Raw genomic sequence first — 24763 nt, 5'->3', positions numbered from 1 at the left:
GTAGCAAAGGTGGAACTAAAACTTGACTTTTTTGTGCAGTAACAGTGCCATGGGGTCATTTGTTCCTGCAGTATTTGCAGCCTCAGTAGCAAAGGTGGAACTAAAACTTGACTTGTTTGTACAGTGACAGTGCTAGATGCACGCTTCTGCTTTTGCAGTTAGGTGGTTCCTGAAGGAGAGCATTACAGAGGGGTATAATGTTCTTTTTAAGTTTATATTGTGTTTCTTTCTGCCCCTCTAGTGGACTGAGCAAGACTGCTCAGTGTTTGTGAGCTCAAGAGGTGAGATGATGCAGAGAGACTCTGGTGTCACCTTTTTATGGAGACACTGCTCATACTGTGTGACTCCTTGGCAAGCTTGCCGAGCAATTTTTAAAGCACAGAATACTCTAATATTCAGAGAGCTTCTCCAATGTGTGTTTTGCTTCTAAGGTGATTCTTTTGCAAACGTTTCAGGAAGCTCCTGTGGTGGCACGAGCAGCCCTGTTCCTCGAGTGCGCGCGCTTTGTGCACCGCTGCAATCGTGGCAACTGGCCCGAGTGGATGAAGGGCCACCACGTCAACATCACTAAGAAAGGGCTGTCCCGTGGTCGTTCTCCCATTGTGGGCAACAAAAGGAACCAGAAGCTGCAGTGGAATGCAGCCAAGCTCTTCTACCAGTGGGGAGATGTAAGTGTTTGCTTCTCTTCTGCTTACATTAAAAAATATGGCAAAATATGAAGGTGATTGGATCCTATACAGGATTTTAGTCCTTGTAGGATGGGGATTCAGAAGCCTTCCTTCCAACCTGCACTTCACAGCTTGCCAGGATCCCCCTTCTCCTAATGGAAGTGACTTTGCTAGGACATGTTATCCCCAAGGATCTGTTTGGCCCGTTCTCCTTTTTCCAGCACTTGTTGTATGTGAATGGCTAAGGAAGAAAGAAGATGTGGGCTGTGATACTACTTTCTATTTTTCTTACTTCCAAATATATTTAGCCTAGGGCTCCTTGAACTAGGTGTGGTGCTGTATATTTAGTAATGGGTTTCTCTTTGCTGTACTTAATTCAGTTTCTCTTTGCACCCATACAGACTGTTAGCACTTATAATTCTTTGGCAAGGAATTCTACATAGCTACTATGAGTCATGTAAAGAATTGTCTGTTTTTGTCTGGCACTTGAATCCTTCAAGTTTTATTTGATTGTGATCTCTTACCATGCAGGAAGGAGGCAATTGCCTTATCTGGCCCTGGGAATGCCACTTGTAATTTCCTTGTAAAGCCCCCGGGATATAATTGCTGAACATCTGACATGTATACAGGTCATTTCTCACAACTCAAAATAGTGGGAGAAGTTCCTTTGACTGGTATCAGATGTCTTTCTGGAAGTGAGCTTTGTGCTTCTCATCTCTTCTAAAATTCAATGGTTTTTATAATGAGCACCATCCCCCCCAGAAAAAGACATAAAATCCAATGCTTATGGAAATTTAAAAATCATGTTCTGCCTTGCTGACTTGAATTCTTGTAGGTTAAACCAACATGTGCTTGTCAGGGGAGCATATTGCAGGGAACCTCAAAATAAAGCTGCCCATATCAGCACAGCCCAGGGGGAGAATCCAACTTGGGTCTTAGAACCTGAGCTTAGTGTCTTTGCAGATCTCCTCCTTCCATTCCTAAAGCCAACTCAGAAAATGCTACCTGGTCACCATACTCTGTTAAAGTCTCAAGCACAGGAGATATCTTAATAACAGCACAAATACCAAAGTTCCTTGATAAAGTACATAGGGTGAAGATATTTCCTTCTATATTCCATGAAGTCACTGCCTTAGCCTGACTCCTTTGAGAACTCCTGTTAAGTGGAGAGCATAGGATTACATGGTCATTGAATTTTTGCATGCTTTCAGAGAGCCAGAACTACCCATCTCTGTTTGTAGATGCTATGCTTCTAGACATTCCCTTTTCTCAGATTCTAAAAAAAATGAAAACAAGAAAGACAGTAACTGTTGGAAGCCAGTTAGATTCCCCCTCAGTCATCATTTTTAGTAGCTGATATACCTGACCTGGATAAAGTCCAGGAAGGCTTTCTTTTCATAATGTCAAAAGTACTGCCATGTGATTCAAGGTCATAAGAAAGGAGCCAGGGGAATCTGATCATAGGCAATTTAGCCTAAATGTCTTCCCCTTGGCTTTACTGCATCATAAGACTCATCTGGATGCATTCTCCATTCTAAAACTAGTGTGTGTTTGCTGCTGCTCAGGAACATTTCAGAAGGGAAAATCCTTGCATTTACTAACTGTAAGGCAGGATAAGATCTGGGGAGAAGTTTTAGAGTGCATTATTTTTTTCCTTTTCCTGCAAGGTGTCTTGCTGTTCACTTATATCTCTGATTCTTCTCACTGAAGGCCAGAAGAATTTATTTACCCCCAGCCTCCCTAAAAACCATCAGAGAATCACAGTGGGGAGCTCTTTCCACAGGAGGTGAGACTTGGACTGCCCATGGCAGGGATGAACCTTTTGAATCAAAAGACCCAACTTGTTCTGCTGTCTTTTGAAATAATACAATGTTAAATCTATTCTGATTAGGTTAGTCTGCCACTTCCTTTGACTGCTTCTTTTAAGAGGACTTTTGGTTTTGCTTCTCTGTTTGCTAGAAAACTGAAAATACAGAAAACACATGTCAGGAATTCAGTGCTCATTAAATGGAAAACTGTGGGATTATGTCTTACTGCTTTAACATTAGGATGGGCTACACAGCATAAATAATACGTGATAAATTACTGTTTCGTGAACAGGCATGCAGAACATTTCTTCCTTTAAATGCAGAAATTTCTTCCTTGAAATGCCTGAAATATGAAAGGCAAAAGCTTGAGACATGTGCAGCTCCTTTAGCAATGTACTGGCTCAGAGACAGCTGAGATTGACACCTATTTGTGTCAGCATGCAAACCACAACAAACCTCATTCTCTCTAGGAAGCAGAGTCTACCCTTTCCCCTGTTGCTGGGTTTCAGAGGAAGTGTTTAATAGCAAGAATAAGTGACCATTTATGTATTTCTGGTCACTTCAGCCATGTGCTGGCATGACTATCAGTTCTGACTTGCAAAATATTTAGAAAACCTCCTTAGTATCTTTTGTCTAAAGCTATCCCATACTCAAATGAATAGTACTGATGAAAAGTCTATAATTTAAAACATCTCTTCCCTCACAAAGTGAAGATCTCACAGAATACAATTTCACATACTTATCTGTGCTCATGTACATGCAGCAACGAAAATCAAGACAGTTCTTGAGAGCTCTCAAGTGTCCTAGCAGGAAAGCAATCTCCTTGCTAACACACCCTTACCTGGAGCTTGCTGACAACACCACGAGGGCTATTGACATGCTGATAGTGATGCTGGCAAACAGCCATGATAAACAATCTGTTTAATCAATCAGTTTAAACAATCAATTGCTGGAGAATGCAGGATGGAAATCTGACTGACTCTGCTCTTTCCATGGATCCTCTGTACACCATTATGCTTGCACCTTCCCAGCTCCTCTAAGCATACGTTCAGCTCATTTTGGGGAATTGCATTGTTTCTCCTTTGAAGATGGAAGCAGGCTTTCCCTTGGGAATTTAACTGTCCTGTGGAGGATAGAAGGACTGTTACTGGTTTCCTAATTCACAGCGTGTTTCCTTTAGCAGAAGACCTACATTCTCAGTGGAAAGACATAGCAAAAATCTGGAATAAATATATCAAAGAAACAAAGAAAAGTGGAAGAAATTAATACTTCACAATGACCTAATCTCCTTCTGCCTGTTATGTGCCAGTTTGGAGTGGTTTATTGTTTAACTAAACTTACTGAAAATTTTCATCCTGAAATTTTGACCTCTTGACACTTGGCAAATTTTTGTTGACAAAAAGGGGGAAGTAATTTATAGGTTTGATACTAATTTGCCTTCTGTCATCCCTTTCTCCCCTTCAAACAGTAAAAATAAACCCAGGGCATTGTGGTTGGGCTGAAATCCTCACCTGCTGTGCTTGTCTTTGTCCATCTGCAGGCCATCGGTGTCCGCCTCAACGAGCTGTGCCACGCTGAGAGTGAGAGCCCTGCCAACCTGCTTGGCCTCATCTATGATGAGGAGACCAAGAGGCGCCTGAGAAAGGAGGATGAGGAGGAAGACTTTTTAGATGACAGTAAGGAGACTCCCTTTACTACAAGAACCCCTGCTTGTAAGAACCTCTGCTTTAGGAGCACTTATTATTTTTTTCTCTTTTCATTTTCTTGCCACCCAGCTGTATTTCCCAGTCCCTCACTTTCCCCCCAGCTTCCTCCCCTGCTCTTTTTATGCCTGGGTGTAGAACGTGACAGATGTAACAGTACTGAAAGACTTGGATGGGAAAGGGAAGGGGAAACCAGGCAGTGAGCTGCAATTCCTGCACACAGAAACTGCAGTTGTAAGCAGGGTCATAATTTGTTTCTTGAGCCCTGCTGTCACCTGAGTGTCAAAAGTGGTTCAGGCTCCATTCCTCACAGTTACTTCTGCCAAAATATTTATATAAGATCAGCCATTTTTCAGTTTCTGAACATTGAAGGGTCAACTCAGCTGATGTGAATTGGCACAGCTCTGCTAAAGACTTTTAAATATTGCCTTCAGTGTAGTGCCTGATTTTCAGGCAGAAATGAAAAAAAAAGTATTATTAAAAATCTGTATAACAACAAGATGGTGAAACCACATACATTTGTGCCTTGCGTACGTAAGTGTGGAAGAGCTGTGTCAGATCACTGATTCTGAATGTCTGTATAGGCATGCAAGTTATAGCAAACCCTGTGAACCAAAATAAATTGTCAAAACACATCCTGTTGTAGCTGAAGGTGGTAACAAACATGATGTGCTCTTTAGACCATTTGTGTATGCATGTGTGCTGCAGTTTACTGGTGCTTGTCTGCCTGTACTGTTGTTCCCAGTTGGATGTAGTGTTTTATCTTCTGCTTTCTCTTCCCATGGTTCTGGATTTGTTTTTAGCACTGAATAAAGGCCCACTTTGGGCAGTGATATAGCACACGGATTGCTTGCACAATTACAGAAGCTTGACTTCAAAGGAAGCTACCTTTTCTAGTTATCAGGGTAGTAATTAATAATAACAGGAGTAAATATCTCTTTAACAGCTAGTCATAACTCCATTTATTTAAGATAATTTTCTATATTTGAAAATTTCTGTATTTTCCAAAACTTCAAAAGATTTGACTGAATGCAAAACTGAAAAATAAAAGAAGGGTATCTACTTAACCTGTATTAGCCTTAAATGACATGTGTAGAAAATGTCACAAACTTGTGGTTAGTTTAGTAGGTACTTCAGCATAACATACTATAATGTTATCAATGTAAATAATCATGGGAATATCAATGTAGACAATATCAATGTAATGCAGTCTAATATAATAAATAATACAATATAATATATAATTAATAGAATATATAACATAATACAATACAATATATAATTAATATAATATATAATGTAATATAACATAATATGATATAATCAACTTAACATAAATATTAGTATTATTTCACATGCTGGTAAATACATGGTTTGCTATTTGATTGATTCTGTTTCTTTTAGTAGGAAAGATGGCACAGAAGTGTGGGTTTTCCTATTTTTCAGTGCAGCTTGCATCGTGCACCATGTGTGACAATGTCCATCACCTCTTGGCTCCAGATCTCGCATTAACCCCTTGCTCATGACAAAAATATTCTTTCCTAGGCACTGTGAATCCTACCAAATGTTGTTGTCCCTTTGCACTAAAAATGGCAGCCTGTCAGCTTCTCCTGGAGATAACCACGTTCCTGAGAGAGACCTTTCCCTACATGCCCAGACCACGCACTGAGCCTCTTGTGGTAAGTGGGCCACACACACTGGAGAGGGATTTGCCTACAGAATCCCAAATTCCAGGCTCTGAGGAGAGGTAGAGTGGGGTAAAAACTCCAGTGGATCTCTGCAGGGAGAAAGGAGCCATTGTGTGGTGAATAGAAGATGGTCGGGGTACATGAAATGGGTTGGTTAAGAAGGTAAGGCCATGGAAGCACAACATGTGCTGCTGAAAGTTAAAGAAAGTTTCCAAAGGGAAAAGAGGGATTGAGAAAAAAAGACTGGGGGACTTGGGAAGTGTGGGAGATAGACTATAGGAAGTGACAAGCTGAAATGCTCACTTGCTGTTTAGAAGTGGCCAGGGATTGGAACAGGACATTTGGGGGAAGGGAACAGAATGGTTTGCAGGGAATTTGCCAGAGCTTTAAAGCTGCAGATTGGTTTGGGTCAGACCCAGAGAATTGCAGGGAGAATGGGAAGAAAGGAAAGAGATGGGGACAAAGAAGCAAAGAAAGAAAAAAAAACTCCATGAGACTCAGAGGCAAATCCTGGCATAAACAGTAAACTAAGCAACTGGTTAGCTGACACTAACCTGTGTCACCTGTGGATAGCAGAACACATGAAAACTGATTTTCAGTGATTAATTCTTGTGTGGATTTTCTTATGTCTAATACTGTGGTTTAACATTACCTTTAGCCTGTTGTTTCAAAAAACACACATGCACACAGTCATCTGTTGACAAGTTGTGAGAAACAACTGCTCACTTTGAAAATTTAAAAAGGCTTATTAAACCTTGAGAAAAATACAACAAAAGGACTACATAAGGAAAAATTCTCAGTGCTGGGAACTGCCCTATGGGAAGAACAAGGGACATCTAAACTACAATGACTATACATCACTAAAACTTTCCTAAATATTCACACAATAGTCATCCCTTAATTGCAAGAGCCAACCATCTCATTATCCATCTATAACAAAGTTGAGTTGACTGTGACCCTGTTAACATAGAATGAGATTAGAATTGAATGGCTGACATAGGTTCAGCTTTTAAGCCAAATTTCTTTAAGAAACCAGGATAAAAATTATAAAAATTATAAAGAAAAAAAGAGAAGTTAAATCTCCATGAAGGATTTAGCCCTCCTATCCTGGCTTTTGTTAATGACAGATCAAATTTTAGTCATGGCACTTATGCTTGACAGGCTGATTTATCTAGATAGCATTGTAATTAGGTTCTGAAAAGGGTTCCAAAGGCTGTAGATGACCTCTGATGAAGTGGCTCAGCCCCAAGGTATGCAAGAAGGACAATTTTAAAAAGCAATAAATTCAGCAAAATCCTCCTTAAATGCACTGGTGATATTACAGCATAATTAATGACTGCATCCACAAGCAGGATAATACCATGGTTTAGAATTCATGTCATTAAGTAGTTAGGCTTGGAACTAAGAATATGTTGAATAATGAACAAAAATCAGTGCTTTTATGTGAGCTAGAAGTGCAACTGGTTAATCACTTTCTAGACTTGTGTATGGGAGACAAGGAGGAGTAATTATTCTGTGAGCTATAGGTGAAAGAAATTTCAAGGGCACATTATGTAAGAGTGTAAGAAAAAATGGCCATAGAGTGCTGCTTCTAACTATGTACAGAGGGGAAAAAAGAGGTAACAATAATCCAGATTAAAATATTAATTCTGTATTTTTGGAGTGATGCTTCCTTTCCAAGAAGATCAGGTACATAATGTTGTGATCCATATAGCTGGAGTTTCAGGAGAGCAGATCTCACTTGCACTGGTGTTTGTGGGCATACCTGTTCCATAGATAGGAGCACAGCCTTGGAAGCCTTGAAGAACTGAAACATTTGCCACTGAACTAGTTATGGTGAGCTAGTTTAAGTAACAATAGAGCAGGCAGACTTGCCAAGGCTGTGGACTGAGTGAGGTCCTGTGTGTGGGTCCTGACTGAAGTTTCACCCAAAGCCTTTTACTGATCATGGAGCAGATACAAGCTCATTTTGCTCACAGCTGGAGCCATTCCAAACCCACCTGGTTGTATTCTTGTGTCACCTGCTCTGAGTGACCTTGATTTGAGAGGGGGAGTGGACCAGATGATCTTCAGAGGTCCCTTCCAATCCTAATAATTCAGTGGTTAGTAACTCTTCCATCCTGGCAGGTGGCTCAGCCTGCTGCAAGGCCAAAGAGCAGGTGGCTTAGGTGTGATTAAAATAAACCCCATCTGAAGCAGTTCTTCCTGAAGAGCTGGGGCTGTTTAGCCTGGAGAAAAGGAGACTCAGAGGTGACCTTATCACTCTCTGCAACTCCCTGAAAAGTGGCTGTGGTCAGGTGGGGTTGGGCTCTTTCTCCAGACAGCACTGACAGAATGAGAGGACACAGCCTTAAGCTGCACCAAGGGAAATATAGGTTGGATATTAGGAAAAAGTTTTTTTAAAAAGCAAGAGTGATAAAGTTCTGGAATGGCCTGCCCCTGGAGGTGGTGGAGTCACCATCCCTGGGTGTGTTTAAAAAAAGCCTGGATGTGGCACTGGATGTCAGGGTTTAGTTGAGGTGTTGGGGCATGGGTTGGACTCCTGATCTTTAAGGTCTCTTCCAACCCAGCGATTCAGTGAATTCTGTGAAGCTTCTCTGGTTGCAGTGGGAGCTCATACTGCTGGCACATCTGTGTGGTCTCCATTCTGCTGCAGGACCTGGAGAGCTGCAGGCTGCGGCTGGATCCTGAGATGGACCGACACAGGTATGAGAGAAAGATCAGCTTTGCTGGGGTTCTGGACGAAAATGAAGATTCAAAGGACTCCCTGCACAGCAGCAGCCACACCCTCAAATCTGAGGCTGGCTTCGAGGAGAAAAAAGGTTTGTCAGAACAATAAGGCTTTTGTACTCTCAGGGCTTGTGAAGTGGCGCTTGATTTTGTGTTTTCATTTGCATAGACTGTGTTAAAAAGCAGGCAGCCATGGAGTCACGTGGCTTTAAATCATTTCTGAGACGCTTTTGCCTTCAGGGTTCAATATAATGAATGTGAGAAGCAAAGATGTTAAATTTTATAAAAGAGTGCTATGACTGAAATCGATTGAAAGCTTTGCACAACTGCTAAAAAGGAGCAAACCTTGTTTGAAACTGCCTCTAAGTGGGATGCTGAGAGAAGAAGCATCACTATTTGATTCACTGTAAAAATAAAGATCAAAAGTGGTGTTTGTTTTTTTTCTGATCACAGTTTTTAACTTTGGGGAGATCACAGATAGAAGGGAAGATTGGTATTTTTTCCATGGAAAACCTGTACGGGTTTGGAAGTCATGGCATCACAACAAATTAGTGTGATTGGCCTCTTGAATTCTTTGCTACCACATGAAAAATACACTGTGTGGCTTTTGATGGCTAGCAGATTGATGTTACCAACATCCTCTATACTGTACAAGCAGACTTCAAGCTCACTGTGTTTGCTGAGAGTAGCAGATCGTTTCCATTTTTGAGCCATCTCATGCAAGACTCACATTCTATCTGATGGTACAAGTGTTGCAATACAATATAGTCATTGTGTGTATTTGCAATTAGAGACTAAACTGCCAGATAACTCTAGATCACCCTCTAACAGGTTTCCTAGAACTATTTACATTCTGTCTCATAGTAGTAATTCACAGGTGCAGGGATTTGAATGATAACTTTGATGATTGCTTGAAAAGGATAAATGTTTAATGATTGTTTCACAACAGTGAGGTCTGTGGCTGGTTTTCCTCTAAGAACTGTCATGTCTGTTAATGATTTGGAGGAGCTTTTACTGACTTCTGCAGGCTTTGGATAAAGTTTGTGTTGTCTTCAGCGGTGACCTTGCCATAATTACTGGAGAAAATACTAGAAATGCTTCCAAGACTTGTGTGGTGTAAAACTTACCCCAAAATTGTGTGTCTGGTGAGCCAGTTCCTTCACCTAGGAAAGGTGAGCTGGATAAATTGATGCTCAACCTCATTTTGTCTACTCTTGCTATATTGGCAGCCCAGAAAAATACACAGCCTTATGGTCTGACTGATAGTCTTAAGATGTGTGGGATAAGATGTCTCTTTGCCTGTTTAGATGAGAAGAAGTTTAGGTTGGGGTTGGGTTTTTTTTTTTTTTGAGGATACCTTCAAGCAGGCACTCCTGCTGGAAATTGCTGGTGGAAAGTCTCTAACTATCTTCTTTTTCTTAGAGACAATGCTGACTTAGCTTTTCCTTTGCATGTTACTGTACTACAGGTGTGATGTATTTTTTGCAAAGATAGTATTGACTTTCTGCAACCTTTTCCCCATTAAACTACATTTTCCTGCAGCTTTATTTGAGTTTTCTTTCCATTTTCCCTTTTCCCTAAGCTGTCATGTAGTTTTCCTTTACTAAAGCTGCCTCGTTACTGCATTTTAGGCATGGGGAAAGTGACTATGATAGGAAAGTTGAATCCTAATATACCTTATCAAAAATGTAATTCCAGTATTTTAGAAGCTTAATAAATGCAAGGTAATGTTATATTTTAAAATTACAATAATTATGTTCTTCTCTTTGGCCACAGCATATTCTTCTGGGAATCCACCTGGGCCAAACACTGCAGATGCAGAGGCATCTTTCATAATCTACACTTTCCTAGATAAGAAACCATTGTTGTGTGAATGTAACTAAGTTTTGCTTGCCTGCAGTGAGGAGTTTCTTTATCTCAAACTCTTTGATGAGTACTAATCTTTTTCCCTTCGTTTTTCTGGAGTGTTAAAAACTTTGCTCTCATTGCTCCCCCCAGGCATGGCTTAGCAGCTCCCCAAAAGCCACGGGTTTACTGTATAGAATCTGCTCCAGGTAGGTCTGAAATGCAGACACCACAGCTAGGTAGATGCAGGCTCTCAGATGATCACATGTACTCTTTGGGTGCCAGAATGGGATTCTGCAGACCTCACGAAATGCAGTTACATGTGCTGAAGCAGTTTGGGATTCGTGGAGCTGACGTGAACATTGTTCAAGCAGTAGTGATTGCTGAGGAACTTAGCATGGTCACTTGGAGGGAGATTCTTTGATCACCCAGCAGAGGTTTGCCAACTGGTTTGTGAGGACTGAGGGGTAGCTCCCAAAATATCCAGCTGCCTTTGACCAGAATGCTAGCCACTGGAAATGGGAGTGAGAATTCCATTCTGGAGGAGCTGGGGGAAATCTCAGGAGTAAAGGTGTGTTTGCTTTATCCTGAAGCCAAAATACAATTCCATTTAAATATTCTGCTTACCCATAGCATCCAAAAAGCTCTGTGCTGTTGGTTCCTAACCACACGCCAAAGGTAATTGATCACACGTGGCCTTGCCTGGTTAGATCTGCAGTAAAATGACTGAGTGTTGCAACATTTGGACTGACATACTGTCATGTACTGCCTTTGAACTAGGAGGAGAATGAAAGTGCAAACAGTTGGTGCTTTAAACATTGAACCATTCCATGTCTGTGCTCATCAAAAATGCAGAGTGTCAGTGGATGTTGTTAATGCCTGAAAGCTGCTGATTTGTCTGAAGGAGAAGATCTACGTGCTTCTGTTTCCTCTAAAGCATTCTAATGATGAAGAGTAACATGCAGAGACACGGACTTATGCAAACCTCACTTCAAAGAAGCCTTGAGTGCTAGCCTCTGGAGCAGACTCCCCTCTTGTATAAATAAATCATTGATCCTACTGCAGAGCTCAGGGAGGTTTACAGAGCCCAGGCCCGTGGGAAAATAGGTTTGTCCAAGGCGCCTTGCTCATGCTTGGGATTCAGCCAGCTATCCATAGCAAGAGGTGGTGCTGCACTAATGTAAACTCCAAGGACTGGCAAAGAAAATGCAATTCACATCCATTGGGCAGATCCTGCTTCCTGGCAGGAATTGATTCAGTTTGGTGTGAATTGTAGGATTTTCTTGTCCACGCTTTGGGTTTCTGTTAGCGCAGATGACTCTACTTGCTGGTGGTTGAACAAGGGCTAATTCCAAATACAGACAAGGCCTGAGGTGGTGTACCAGATCTCCAGGATTTGAGGTGTTGACCACATTTTTGTGAAGCATCTTAAACTCCCCGATTGATCGAGCTGCATTGGCGTTGGCTTTGGAGGGAGCCTCTGACCCCACTCTGATTCCTTGGCAGAAGACGCTGCAAATACAGGCTGGCAGCAAAGGGCTGGGAGGGCGGGGAGGGCCAGCATCTCTTTCTTTTTTAAATGGGGAAAAATTAAGGGGAAAAAAGTCCTCTTTTATTCTTTCAATACAGTTCCCAGCAGGAAGATCAGGATAGGAGGCTCTCGCTTGCTCCAGATTAAAGGAACCCGCAGTTTCCGGGTGAAGAAGGGGGGTTCCCTTTCCAGCATTCGCCGGGCCGGCAGCCTAAAGAGCACCAAGTTATCACGGCAGGACTCAGAGTCTGAGAATGAGGAGCTGCAGCTGTCCCACAGCAGGGACACTGTCACTGATATAGGTAACTTAGATGAGCGGGTGGAAAGGGAGGGGACACTAGGAAGGACCTTAAACTCTTGATGTGATCCCAGCAGAGCTAGATATGACTAGAGATCCCCACCTCTGCAGGCTAGGAAAAATGTAGAGTTCTCTTCAGGGGCTGCCTGGGCCAGGGCCTGGGAGGAGCACGGTACAAATCCTGGGTGCAGTGTCAGCTCCACGCACAGATTGTCAGTTCAGAACTGTGTTAAAGCATGAGCTCTTAGAATGCTGGCCTGCCAGCTGAACGCTTGCTGTCTGTAGGGGAGCACATGCACCTGTGCACATGCACATACACACACACCCTTAAATCACAGGATATCATGAATACATGAGGTGATATGTATATATGATATTTTATTGTCCATAGCAACAGATTGGCTATATGTGTGTATATATTTATATATAAACACATATATATTTAGGCATGTACTTCATATTCTGTGTCAGATATGATGTCATAAGCATGTCTGGTGACATGTAAAACATGTATTCATATATGCAGAACATAACATTCACATGCTGCATACTATATTTCTACATACTGGCATATAGATCTATTTTTGTGGTTTGCAGCTGCTTTCCTCAGTATTTAAAAGATGGATGTCTGTACATTTATCTTATGGAAACAAGATGTGCATCCTACTCTGTGAAATCTCCATCACAGTTGAATTAAAGGGCTTCCCTTCACTATTGGTGTTAACCAAAAGCTGTGGATCCATTTGGAGCTGGAATAATCTCCCAAGTTTAATGGTCATTTTTATGTTGCCCAAAAGATGCTTCAGTAGGAGAACATGGAGAGTGAGATTGTCAATTCTGTAAACTTTGACGAGTCACAGTTCACTTAAAGAAGAGAAAAAGGGTAAACTAAAAGTAATTTCCAGCCAAGCCCTAATATCATTAGTATTACTTTTATAGGAGGCCCTTAGGGTATGAAGTGGTTAGGAGACACCCAGGGGTCAGTGAAATTCTCAGGGAAATCTCTCCCTTGGCTGAGTTCTGAAGTGTTTTAGTGTTCTAGTATCAGGATTTTTTTCCCCTTTCATCCCCATGACATTAGCAGTTTCTATGGGCAATTAGCAGGGGCTTTTCCTGTTGGCATTTCCGGTGGGATGCCACTTCTGGTTGGATTTTTGTTGACGTTTTTAACCACAGAGCCCAGTCAATGCAGATCACTAAACCAACCATTTGCAGCATCTGAATGGTGCAAAGAATTTGTTTATGATGGTTTTGGATTATCCATTTCCCTTCCATTAAAGGAAAAAAAAAATAAAATGGAGAGACAATGACAAGATGGGTCAAGTCCAAATAGTTCTTGTAGGTGTCAAGCCAGCACAGGACTGGGGAGGGATGTCCAGATGCAGTCTTTCCAGTGTGACATATTCTGTGTACTCTCATCTGTTCCCACAAGGCTGGCCTGGCTTACAAGTGCTGTCCCTAGTCTTAAAGCACATAGGGAGCAGTAAAAACAACAACCTTTTGGGTGTTTTTCTTTTGAAGAAGGGAGCCCTTGGAGCGCGAGCGAGCCCAGCATTGAACCCGAGGTACTGAGCAGCACGGGCATGGAGGAGAACTATCACCGGAATATGTCCTGGCTGCACGTAAGTACAAGCTGCCAGAAGTGCTCCCAAGGATGGCATTTTCAACTAAAAACACCTTTGTCTGGCAAAAACCAGATCACAGTTTGTGCTTTTCCCATATAGCGTAAAGTGTAAGCAAGCTGCGACCTTTGGAAATTGTGTGTTTGCCATTTCTAAAATGTAATTAAACCTCCTTCTCTCTAGTTCATATATTTGATTTGTTTTCTCCTTAGGTGTGCAGGGACAGCCATACTGCCCCAGCTGAAAAATACATTAGCTCAGTACATTATCTCCAGCATGGCCAGTAGTGTGTGTTTCAGAGAGAGCAACAGAATGCACTGCAGTGTGAGCTGGGCTTCTGGGAAGTGGCATTTCAGAAGCTGCTCATGTAAGCCAACAGAGCCTTGTGTAGTCTTGACTCTGATCAGCAGCATTCAGGGAGTACAACAGTGCAGGTGTGGTTTGGTCATGCAGGGTCTAAGTCATCCCTCTGGGCAATCTCTGTGCCTTAGACTTAAATCTCTGTGATTTAGACTTGCCAGAAGTCATTTGGGCAAGTCTGCATTGCTGTGCCATGATTGATGGTGTCCTGTGTGAGCACAGACACCCTTTGACTTTTGAGTTGCCTTTGGGAATGACAGCTTGATATCTGACTTAATATCTTCATTTTTCAATACTGACTTGATGTCTTCATTTTTTCCCCAGGTATTTCACCTAGGCTGCTCTCAGCTGCCCCATTCCTATGGGGTGTGGGCAAAAATAGGCTTAATCTAATAGTTTGATGTCAGAAAAAGTTTTTGATAGTTTTCTTTTTCAGATGAGTCTGGCAGGGCAGGGAACTTGAATGCCATGTCTTCCAATCTAGTACCTCAATCTCTGGACCAGCCTGCTTTCTTTAGTACTTTAATGCTCTTGGTAATGGTTATACCTCATTTGGAAATTCCAGTGTACTAAACTGAGTGTGTTAGACATATGTGTATGTATTAGATGCTGTATCAGTAGTGGATAAGGGAATTTCCCTGGTTAGCAGCTTAAAATACACCATGGTGCCCTTGCTCAGTGTGGGAGGCTGCTTTCACATGAACTCATGAATTCTGAAAGAAGGTTGAGATGTTTGTCTCACTTTACATAGGATTAGCTTGCATAGGGGAAAGGTAAATTTGAAAAATCACCTGGTACAGTTAATGACACACAAATACTTAATATTACATGACAATGCTATTGTTTTTTCCATTTGTTAGAAAGAAGGTGTGGGTAGATGGTCACTAAAACTACAGGCAAAACAAAAGCCTGCTTTACTGAGTTGCCACAAGCAAACAACTCCAAAGGATCACTGGTTCCAATTGCTGCTATGAAGGCACCAACGTTTCCTTTAGCTGTCCTTTAGGGAGCCTGGTGACCTCACTCTGTGTCAGTGTACATTACAGCAACTTATAAGAGTGGACCAGAGGCTGGTAGAAGCTCTACAGTGCTGCTGTATAATTTGCACATTGATACAAATATTGAGGTATTCTTGATTGGCCCCAAAATTTTAGGAGGCCAGAACAAGGAGGCAAACACAGGAATCCCACAAACATTACACAGATTTGTTTTAGGTTAAGCTCCTGTCATTTTTAGAAGCTTCAGTATTTTAAGGTTGAGAATGATGTGGCAGCCTGGAGAGAGAGCCATCAGACTGCTGCTGCACAGACATAGACACAGTGGATGGAAAATGGGGATAGATTCCTTCTGTAGTTCTGGGTAATTCTGCACTGGATTGTAGGGGGAACACAAAGATTCATAAAGGCCTTTTAAGACCTACAGTGTGAATGGCTTGGAGATGCCTGTGTGTTTTCCTCAGTGGTAATAAGAGGTTGGGTTTGTGTGTAACGTGAAGATTAATGTACAAAGAACTGCTGGGATGAGCTTTGCTCCTCTGGCAAGAAACCATCTGAGTTACACCAGAGAGTGGTCACTCAAGGGTAGACTTGCCAGAGCAATCTTTAATGAAGTAGCTTAGGGACTAATACCAGTGTTTCTGCAGCAGAGCAGGGCTCAGAATAGCTAAATTCCAAAATATTTACCTGATTTCTAGGAAAGTTTTACTACTCTTTGCTGCCATATGGCAACACTAATAGAAATAGCAACTGAGCCAGCTACCATAGAGCTGGGCTGGATGGATCTGCCCAATGACATGCAGAGCAGCTGACACAGCCTATTTCTACCTGAGAGCATACTGAGATATTTCCCTCTGCACCCCTTGAAGGAAACTAACCCCAAGCATGGTGGGTTTGCAGCTTTAATAACAATTGGACAGTTGATGGTTTCCAGTCCAAGCTCTCATCTCAGAGTGGTGATAAAATATCTTTTCTGCAAACTGAGAGGATGCTGTTTTCCTCACCCTTAACCTTGCCACCAGCCAAATATATGCATCTATAGCAGCTCTGTTCCTTTTCTTTGTTGGCGCTAATATTTCTTTAACCATGCCCAGCTAGTTTGCAAGCCTCTTGTCAGTATGAAGGCTGTGTTGAGCTTCACACCTCCCTAGCTAGGCTGAGGAAAAGCTGGCTTGACTGTCCCAGTCCCTGCCTGTGTAGCTCCATTTTCTTTAGGTAACTATTTATGCTTTAATTTCCAGGTTATGATCCTGTTGTGCAACCAGCAAAGTTTCATCTGCACACACATTGACTACTGTCACCCCCACTGCTACCTCCACCACAGCCGCTCCTGTGCTCGCCTTGTCCGCGCCATCAAACTGCTCTATGGGGACACAGTGGACTCCCTGAGGGAAAACAGCACTCTGAACAACGTGGCAAGAGGCAAAAAGCAGAAAGAAGTGAGTAAATGGAAAAAGCAGAATGTTTTAGGGTTGGTCCAGACACATCACGTTGCCTTTGAAAACTGCGTGATGCACTCATACAGTTCTTTCATGACAAAATGAATACAGGTTTTTCTAAGCTTGGCTTTGCTGTAAAAAACCCCTGAATGCCGAATTAAGTCATTCAGGATTATGTAAGGAATGTCATCTGTATTGACTGGGATGAATCTTAGTTGCTGATAAGGTCATTTCAAAAGCTTACAACCTGACTTCAATTTTAATGCTATTTTCTGGCCTCTACTTACTACCCTGTGGATTCTGTCTCTCTTTGTTCATGTTTTTTCTTGTCTGTTAGTAAGAATCACTCTTGAAATTCTTGTAAAATCTTATATAGTTTCTTTCTTTTAGGTCTGAGCTCTCAGCTGTTCCAAGAATTGTACACATTAATCTTTAATGTTTGTCTCCTTTTAATGACCATTTCAGCAGGGTATTCAGACAACTTTGTGCCTTTTTATATGTAAAAGTGTATTTTTAACTTTCCTGAAAGCAGAAATGTATTTTCACTGAAGTGCCTACCCAGGCACCAACTGAATTGTGCTAACAGTTAAACCACAGCAGAAACAGACTACAGTTATCCTGAATAATTGTAATGGCAGAGCCATTCAACTGCTTTGCAGTAACACTGAAAACAAAAGTGTTCACGGAACTGTCATGAAGCTTTCAGCTGGGTAAACAGGCTGGAAGTGGCATATGAAGGGGAAAAATTCATTATGTTTCTTCATCAACCGGGAGATTGTTTATTTCCTGTCAAGTTAGAAAATTGAAGGAAGTTTTCCTGGAATAAAGCACAGAGCAGGTGAAACAGAAGCTAATATTTCTGCTTTCCTGAAAACTGTAAACCTCACATTTTTCCTCTAGCACAAAAAAGCAAGAGTTGTTTAGAAAGAGAGGCAGCTATTTCCTCTGCAGAAGGCAGGCAAGAGATGAGTAGCTGGTATGTTTCATGAAAGGTAGCAAAAGAACTGTGCATTTCTCTGGCTCGTTTCATCCCTAACTCTGAATTGCAAGAGATGTGCATTTCATCAGACATCAAACCATCAAAGCATTTAAGAAACAGCAGCAAGAAAGAATTGGAGAGGCAGGGAAGTCTCCTACAAAGACGTGCAGGGCCTTTGCACAGTCCTCTCTTCCAGAGAGCAATTGACAATCTTTGCTTTTTTTCATAGTCCAAGAAGGACATGGAAGTGTGTCCAGAGAAGGGAATGGAGATGAGGAAGGGGCTGGAGCACCAGGAGTAGCTGAGGGAGTTGGGGGAACTCAGCCTGGAGAAAAGGAGGCTCAAGGGGAGTTCCTCAGTCTCCACAACTCTCTGACAGGAGGGTGCAGCCAGGTGGATGTTGAGCTTTGCTCCAAAAAAATAAGGGACATGACTGAGAGGAAATGGCCTCAGGACCATTTCAGTTGTACCAGGAGACGTTCAGATTGAATATTACAAAAAACTTCTTCTCTGAATGGTTTGTCCAGCCCTGGCACAGGCTGCCCAGTGAGGCAGTGGAGTCACCATCCCTGGAGGACTTAAAAAAAAGCAAGGATGTGGCACTTGGGGACATGATTTAGTGGTGGACTTGGCAGCATTAGACTACTGGTTTGACTCAATGATTTTAGAGGTCTTTTCCCACATCAATGATTCTATGATTGCATGAGAGGAATAATTCTGTACACTGAACACTTCCATTGGTAATTTTTTAGCGAGAAGCTGCAGACTTTTTGCCTCTAACCTACTTAACTAAATACATGAGTGTGCCACCAGTGAAGATTACGCAGAGAACATTCACATTGTTCATTTGGTTTACTGTCTCCTGCCTTAAGATTTTATTAGGAAAAGCATTGTTAAAAATAGAAGAAAATTGGATGAAATGTGTTGTCTCACTGATCCTGGGCCTGTTGCCAGCAAAGAAGAAGGCTTTGTGCTACAGCTCTGGTACTAGATGGTTTCTAGTATATGGAAATTCCTCTTGTACATAATCACCTTTTCCACATTTTGAGAAATATAAAAGTGAACTCCACTTTGTTTTTATTTCCTTCCAGTGCTCAGACAAGTCATGCTTGAGAACTCCTTCTCTTAAAAAGAGAGTGATCGATATCAACTTGGAAGGGAAGAAGGACTCTGGAATGCTAAAATACATCAGGAATCAGGTACTGATTAGGCCATATGCTAGTTAGGGAGGCAGATAGATAGGTGCCAGGTTAAAATGCAACAAGAGGGAAAATATATATGGATCTACAAGCCCATGTGAAGAACTGTTCCTGAATATCCATCAGTTCAGCCCTACATCTTTTCCCAATCTGAGTAATACTAAATTTAAACCTCTTAGGGAAACATGGTCAAAGAATCCTTTAAATATTTACCATTAAATCAGTCTGTATCTCTGGCTTTCCATAGTGACATATGCACCAGAGCTGAGGATACAAAAAACCAAAGAATTCACAGATATGTTTAACTGCAGCCTGTCAGTTTACAGTGTTTGTTTTCTTTCTACTTACTTGTTCAAAGTTCCTGAAGAAGCAACAGCCTGTTCTTAGTGAGAGATTAATGGACCTGTATTGCTGGTTGTGCACCACTTTGGGAGAGTTTGGCTTTCCTTCTGTCCTCTTTTTTGGTGCTTTGGTGATGTGAGAGACAAGCAAAAGACTTTAGTTGGAAACACTGCCCTTTTAGTATAGGCTGAAGGCCATGTCCCATCTATGGAGCATTTTCTGAAATGGATGAACCTAGAAGTTATTGGTGGGTAATTTGCAGACCAAACCCAGGGTAAAATCACTGAGTGTGTTCTCCCCTGTGGATAATTTGGTCAGCCCTAAGGCATGGCTTGGTTTGTTGCAGGTGATGAGCCTGTCCCCTGCCCCTCTGTCGCTGCTGATCAAGGCAGCTCCCATCCTCACCGAGGAGATGTACGGGGACATCCAGCCAGCAGCCTGGGAGCTCCTGCTCAGCGTGGATGAGCACATGGCTGGGGCAGCAGGTGAGACAACCACACCACTCAGGGTGGCTGCTGTGGCTGCACAACTCACAGCACTTGGCAGTTCTGTAGTGGAGGAATTTGAATGGCACCAGGTGTTTCTTGGTTTTCATAGACCTTTGTGTGCTCTGAGGAAAAGAGGTGGTCAGAAGGATCAGGAGGGCACTCTCTCTGAGGCCCTGCATGTGGTGCATGTTTGGAGAATATTAAAATTAGTATCTGTATTCAATTGGGTTTGTAGGCAGATGAAACACAGTGATTCAGTCTGTCCAGAGTCTACTGAAGCATTCTGTGTGTTGCCTCATGGAAATGTTAGTACTGATGCCTTGTGAAGGCTGACCTGGAACAGAGGCTGGATGGAGTTAAAAAATAAAGCAGGGATTTATTAAAAGGCCTCAATGGATCTACCTTGGGCAGCACAAGAGCCCAGCCAGGGCCACACCCAAGATGAACCAAAATGGTCACAAAATGGACACCCGGTCACAGGGTCACTCACTTTTATAAGTTCTGGTCCATTTCCATATTGGAGTTAATTGTCCAATTACAGCTCCAGCCCATGAAGTCCCATACTTCTTGTTTTTCTCTCTTCAGTCCACGTTATTCATGCTCTTGGACCTGAGATTTGGGTCATGTGTCCTTGGTCCCCAGCTAGAGAAGGAATTGTTTTGTCTCCCTGCTCTGTGCAGAGAGCTCAGCATCCCCTAACATGAAGCTCAGACCTACATAGTAAAGCAGCATAGAATCTGAAAAATATAAAAGCTAAAACCTAAAGTATCAGTACTAATTGAGAGCCCATACCAAAACTGACACAGGGAATGACAGTCATATCTCCTGTCAGGCTGAAAGGAAAATTCCCATGTTGCTTGGAGACAGCAGCATTGCTCATTAAGTACTGTTATTGTATGGTATTATCTAAATTTTCCATTTCCACTTGGTTTTAAAGTACAGAGATGATTGCTGATGACACATAGTTGAGAAGTATCTTTAAGACAGATGATTAGGACATCATATACCTGTGAAAGTAGTACTTGGAAATTCTGCACCTGGGATGAAATTTATTACAATAAAATATAAAATCATATATGTTGTTGCAAAGTAGTAATAAGAATGTTTCTGCTATGAGCTTGGATCTTCTCCCATGGAAATTATCTAGGTTCAGAGTTTATTGCTTGGCCAAAAGATGACTGACCTAATGACCAGCTGTGAAAAAATAAACAGGATGTGTCAGAAGAAGTATTTCCTTAGCAATTCAAAGTATTAATGCTACTGTAAAGCATGATGTACAATTACCTGGAACACAGCACTTAAATGCACAGTTTTGGTCCCTAAAGTGAGATATTTATGTGTAACAGATGCTGTTAGGACAGCAGGAAGAATGAAGAGCCTATATGATATATAGGATATTCATTTAATGGATTCAGATGAAGAAGTAATCTGCCTGATGCAGTACTCCTTTCCCTGCTTCAAGTCCCTTTCTGAGGGAATAATTTTGGATACTTTTTAAACTTTATGATTTTAGAGGTCCTTTTAAGCCTTAATGATTCTGTGATTCTAATAAAAAATTTGCATGGGCTACTGGGAATGGGATGAGGAGTGCAATCTGGCTGCTGCTCCAAAGCAGCCTCTGAAATACATCTTCCTTCTTCTCCCTTTCCTGCAGGGAGAATTAAAATCCATTTGAGGGTCTGTAGTAGCTTTTTTTGGTAGCAGGTGAATACAGCCCAAGCATAAATTGCATTTATTGAGGTCAAACCCTGAAAACCCCAGTGTTGCTATAGAGAAACTGGATAAAAAAAAGAAGATGGATTAAAAGAATGCCTTGTTCATGTATTACAGCACCATCTGCTGACCTCTCCCAAGGCTCTGTTTCTGTTCTTGGTTGCTTCAGAATGAACTCACCCTTTTACAAGTGTCCTACTAAGACTTGTTATAGTTTGAGAAGATCAGAGAGCAGAAGGAACTGTCTGGAGGTCCCCACAGATTTTCAGCAGCACCAGGAGCCCAGGCAGTCAGAGAGTAGCCTTGTTGTCCTGTCCTCCCACAAACGCTGCTCTGGGGCCTGGCACCTGCTGAATAAGCATTGAAGGAAACATTTGGCAAATGTCTTCTTGCTACTGTGGAGGAGCAGCCACCAAATCTAGAGAAATTGTCTTCAGTGCTCTGCAGTGAGCTGCTGGTCAAGGAAGCCATGGATTCTCTGACACCTCTGAGCTCCCACAGAAACAGGAATCCCTCTGCTTCTGCCTCCTGCAGTGCCCCTCAGACACCATCTGCATTCACTGGCCTCCATCAGTCTGTACTTTCATTAATGTCTCTTTATATATATTGAAATATGATCCATTGAAGCAACTATTACAAATAGAGATGGGAGCTTAGATAAGTCCCTGCCTTTTGCCCAGGCCTCTGGCAGCAGGCAATAGCTTTGTAGGGGTGGCCAGCAAAACCCACTCTCACTCTCAAGTTCTTTAATAATGGCTGATTTGCTTCATTATAGAATAAATTATTTATTTAATAGACACAAACTAAAGAGAGATAATATTTTAAACAGACTATTTGCTACACAGGAATAAAACAAAAAGAACTACTAGTAGAGAACATACAGTGCACAATAGAGGTACCTATATTACAGCTAGGAAAGAAACAGTACAGCTTAAACTCCAATGTACTTACCACCTAACTGGTAATGGGGTAAGCATGGCATCTCTCCTTTCAATTCCCAGGGAAAGTATCTGTGGAGTCACATCTGACCTTGCAGGAGAAGATCCCCTGTACGCTTCATGGAGTGTGTAGGAAATTCTGTCTCTGTAGAAATTTGTGTAGCTTTTATAAATTATAAAGCTGTCTCTCAGTCAGGAATTTGTAGCTTATTTCCTCCCATCTTGTTTCACGCTCAGTTGTTTATTTGGAGTTGCACTCCTGGTACCAGGGATAACTCTGCTTGACCTTTATCTGGCCTGAGTCACCTCAATTCTTCATGGAGGGGTGGGGAAGGATGTCCAGAGCTGTTCGCCAGGTGGTGGACAGGCCAGATAAACTTTTCTGTGGTATTGGGGAGTGTCCTGCCTCAGCTACCCTCATGCTGTTTTGCATGGTCCTTTGTCTTGGAGACAGACTGGGATCATTGCATGGAGCCCAAACTGAAATAAAATCTGTTTTTTCCCATGAAAATATCTGGGTGACTTCTACTGGGACTCTGTCTCCTGTTCCAGAGCTTCTGCTAAAGGCAGAGTTTCTGTTAAATCAGCCTTGATTAATCAACACAGAAATCACTTGGAAGTGGAGCCTTTGAAAGCCAAACTCAATTAGTCCCTTTACTTCAAGAGATGTTCTTATTTTGAACAAGTCATGGTTGAGAAGATCAAAGATGTACTCTATTTCAAAAAGCAGGTTTTCCAGAAGAATTTGCAAGCTTCAGCTGTAACGCTGCGTGGCTCCAAAAGGTGGAATCACACGTGCTTGGTTTCATGAAGCAATACAGTTTTTTCTAGGCCTGGTAGATTGGTGATCCTGTTTATGGGGTTTCTTTTGGTGTGGGTTTGTACACCAGCAGTTTTTCCTTGCCAAATATAAACACATTATTGAGAAACACAGGTGATCAGATATTGTCTCCCTGCAGCTGCCATGTTCCTGCTGTGTGCTGTGAAAGTACCAGAGGCTGTTTCTGACATGCTGATGTCCGAATTCCATCACCCAGAAACAGTGCAAAGACTGAATGCCATCCTTAAATTTCACACACTCTGGAGGTTCAGATATCAAGTGTGGCCAAGGATGGAAGAGGGAGCACAGCAGATCTTCAAGGTAGATAAGACACATGAAGCTTAATGATGATATTTACAGCTTGCCTTGTGGGATAGATGTGTAATGACAGACTGCCATGAAATTTCCTGGAACTCTGTTTAGGGAAAAAAGATTGTATAACTCTGACGAGTGGGGGAGATGATATGGAGAAGTCCTGTTAAAAATAGGAAGAATAAAATGGGGACTCAGGTCAGGAAATATGAGAGAAGATGAGTGTCATACATGTTGCTACAGTCCAGTGAGATACAGAGGTGGGAAAAATTGGCAGAGTTAATTTATTCCTTGGGTACTTGTGTTCATGTTTGATTAACAATACTGACAATAGTTTGCTGTAACAAAATGTCTTTCATGGTTTTGTTTAGATTCCTCCTCCAAGTATAAACTTCACTCTGCCTTCTCCTGTGCTGGGGATGCCATCTGTGCCAATGTTTGACCCTCCCTGGGTCCCTCAGTGCAGTGGGAGTGTGCAGGATCCTATAAATGAAGATCAGTCGGTAAGCAGACATCCTGAGAGTAAGAACTGCTTCTTCTCTGGAGAGATGTGTGGTAAATTAAGCCAAAAGATGTGGATTAATCTCTGAGATTCTTTCCCAGCTGGGAAAAATCTAGTGTAGTCATGTAGGACACAGAATTTTCTACATGGGCATCAAGCTTTTCTGTTTGTTCACTGAGGTACTGCACTGCACCTCATATCCCTGTGAGAGACACTGACTTAGATCTTGGGAGCACACAGCTGCTCTCTCTCCAAGAGAAGATTTTTTTCTCTAGAACTGCCTGAGAGACAATTTAGTCTGCACTGGTTCCTATGGTGTCTCCTGGGAGGAGTTTGCACCAAAGCTTATTGTAGGTATATTTCCAATAATTCTCCTGGTGAATCTCTGTTCAGCTGGCACTAGTCTGATTTATATTTAGAAACTGCGCTGCTGAACATCACTGAGGTGAAGCCTTTGTCAGAAAATCTGTGTGCACCTTACCTAACAGCTTCAGGCTTTGTTTCTTCTCTCTTGCTCCCAACAGAAGTCGTTTTCTGCCCGAGCTGTGTCCCGTTCCCATCAGCGAGCAGAGCATATCCTGAAGAACCTGCAGCAGGAGGAAGAGAAGAAGCGCCTGGGCAGGGAAGCCAGTCTCATCACTGCCATCCCCATCACTCAGGAGGCCTGCTACGAGCCATCCTGTACACCAAGCTCTGAGCAGGAAGAAGAAGGTGTGCTCTGGGACCAGGAACTGCATTCCAGCAACCTGAGACCATTTCCCACAAACATAGAGCACTGCTTAG

The 24763-nt window shown here is 42.2% G+C and overlaps 1 protein-coding gene across 13 annotated transcripts in view; it reads left to right on the top strand.

The window, feature by feature from the left end:
- Window positions 1-24763, top strand: part of UNC80 (unc-80 homolog, NALCN channel complex subunit) — a 126446-nt gene that overhangs the window by 47614 nt on the left and 54069 nt on the right. For 6 of the 13 annotated variants that reach the window (XM_066553631.1, XM_066553629.1, XM_066553628.1 and 3 more), the window contains exons 23-34: window positions 456-668; window positions 4017-4188; window positions 5725-5858; window positions 8524-8689; window positions 12072-12275; window positions 13793-13893; window positions 16490-16687; window positions 18758-18865; window positions 19554-19692; window positions 23306-23487; window positions 23850-23981; window positions 24505-24691. In XM_066553631.1, coding sequence (XP_066409728.1) covers window positions 456-668; window positions 4017-4188; window positions 5725-5858; window positions 8524-8689; window positions 12072-12275; window positions 13793-13893; window positions 16490-16687; window positions 18758-18865; window positions 19554-19692; window positions 23306-23487; window positions 23850-23981; window positions 24505-24691 — 1936 coding nt within the window. The remainder of the gene's footprint in view (window positions 1-455; window positions 669-4016; window positions 4189-5724; window positions 5859-8523; window positions 8690-12071; window positions 12276-13792; window positions 13894-16489; window positions 16688-18757; window positions 18866-19553; window positions 19693-23305; window positions 23488-23849; window positions 23982-24504; window positions 24692-24763) is intronic. The other 7 variants (XM_066553630.1, XM_066553634.1, XM_066553633.1 and 4 more) reach the window with 4 other exon arrangements.

The sequence above is a fragment of the Molothrus aeneus genome, chromosome 7 (genome assembly GCF_037042795.1).
Source record: "Molothrus aeneus isolate 106 chromosome 7, BPBGC_Maene_1.0, whole genome shotgun sequence".
Taxonomy (NCBI): Eukaryota; Metazoa; Chordata; class Aves; order Passeriformes; family Icteridae; genus Molothrus; species Molothrus aeneus.
This window is presented reverse-complemented; position numbering and strand designations above follow the sequence as displayed.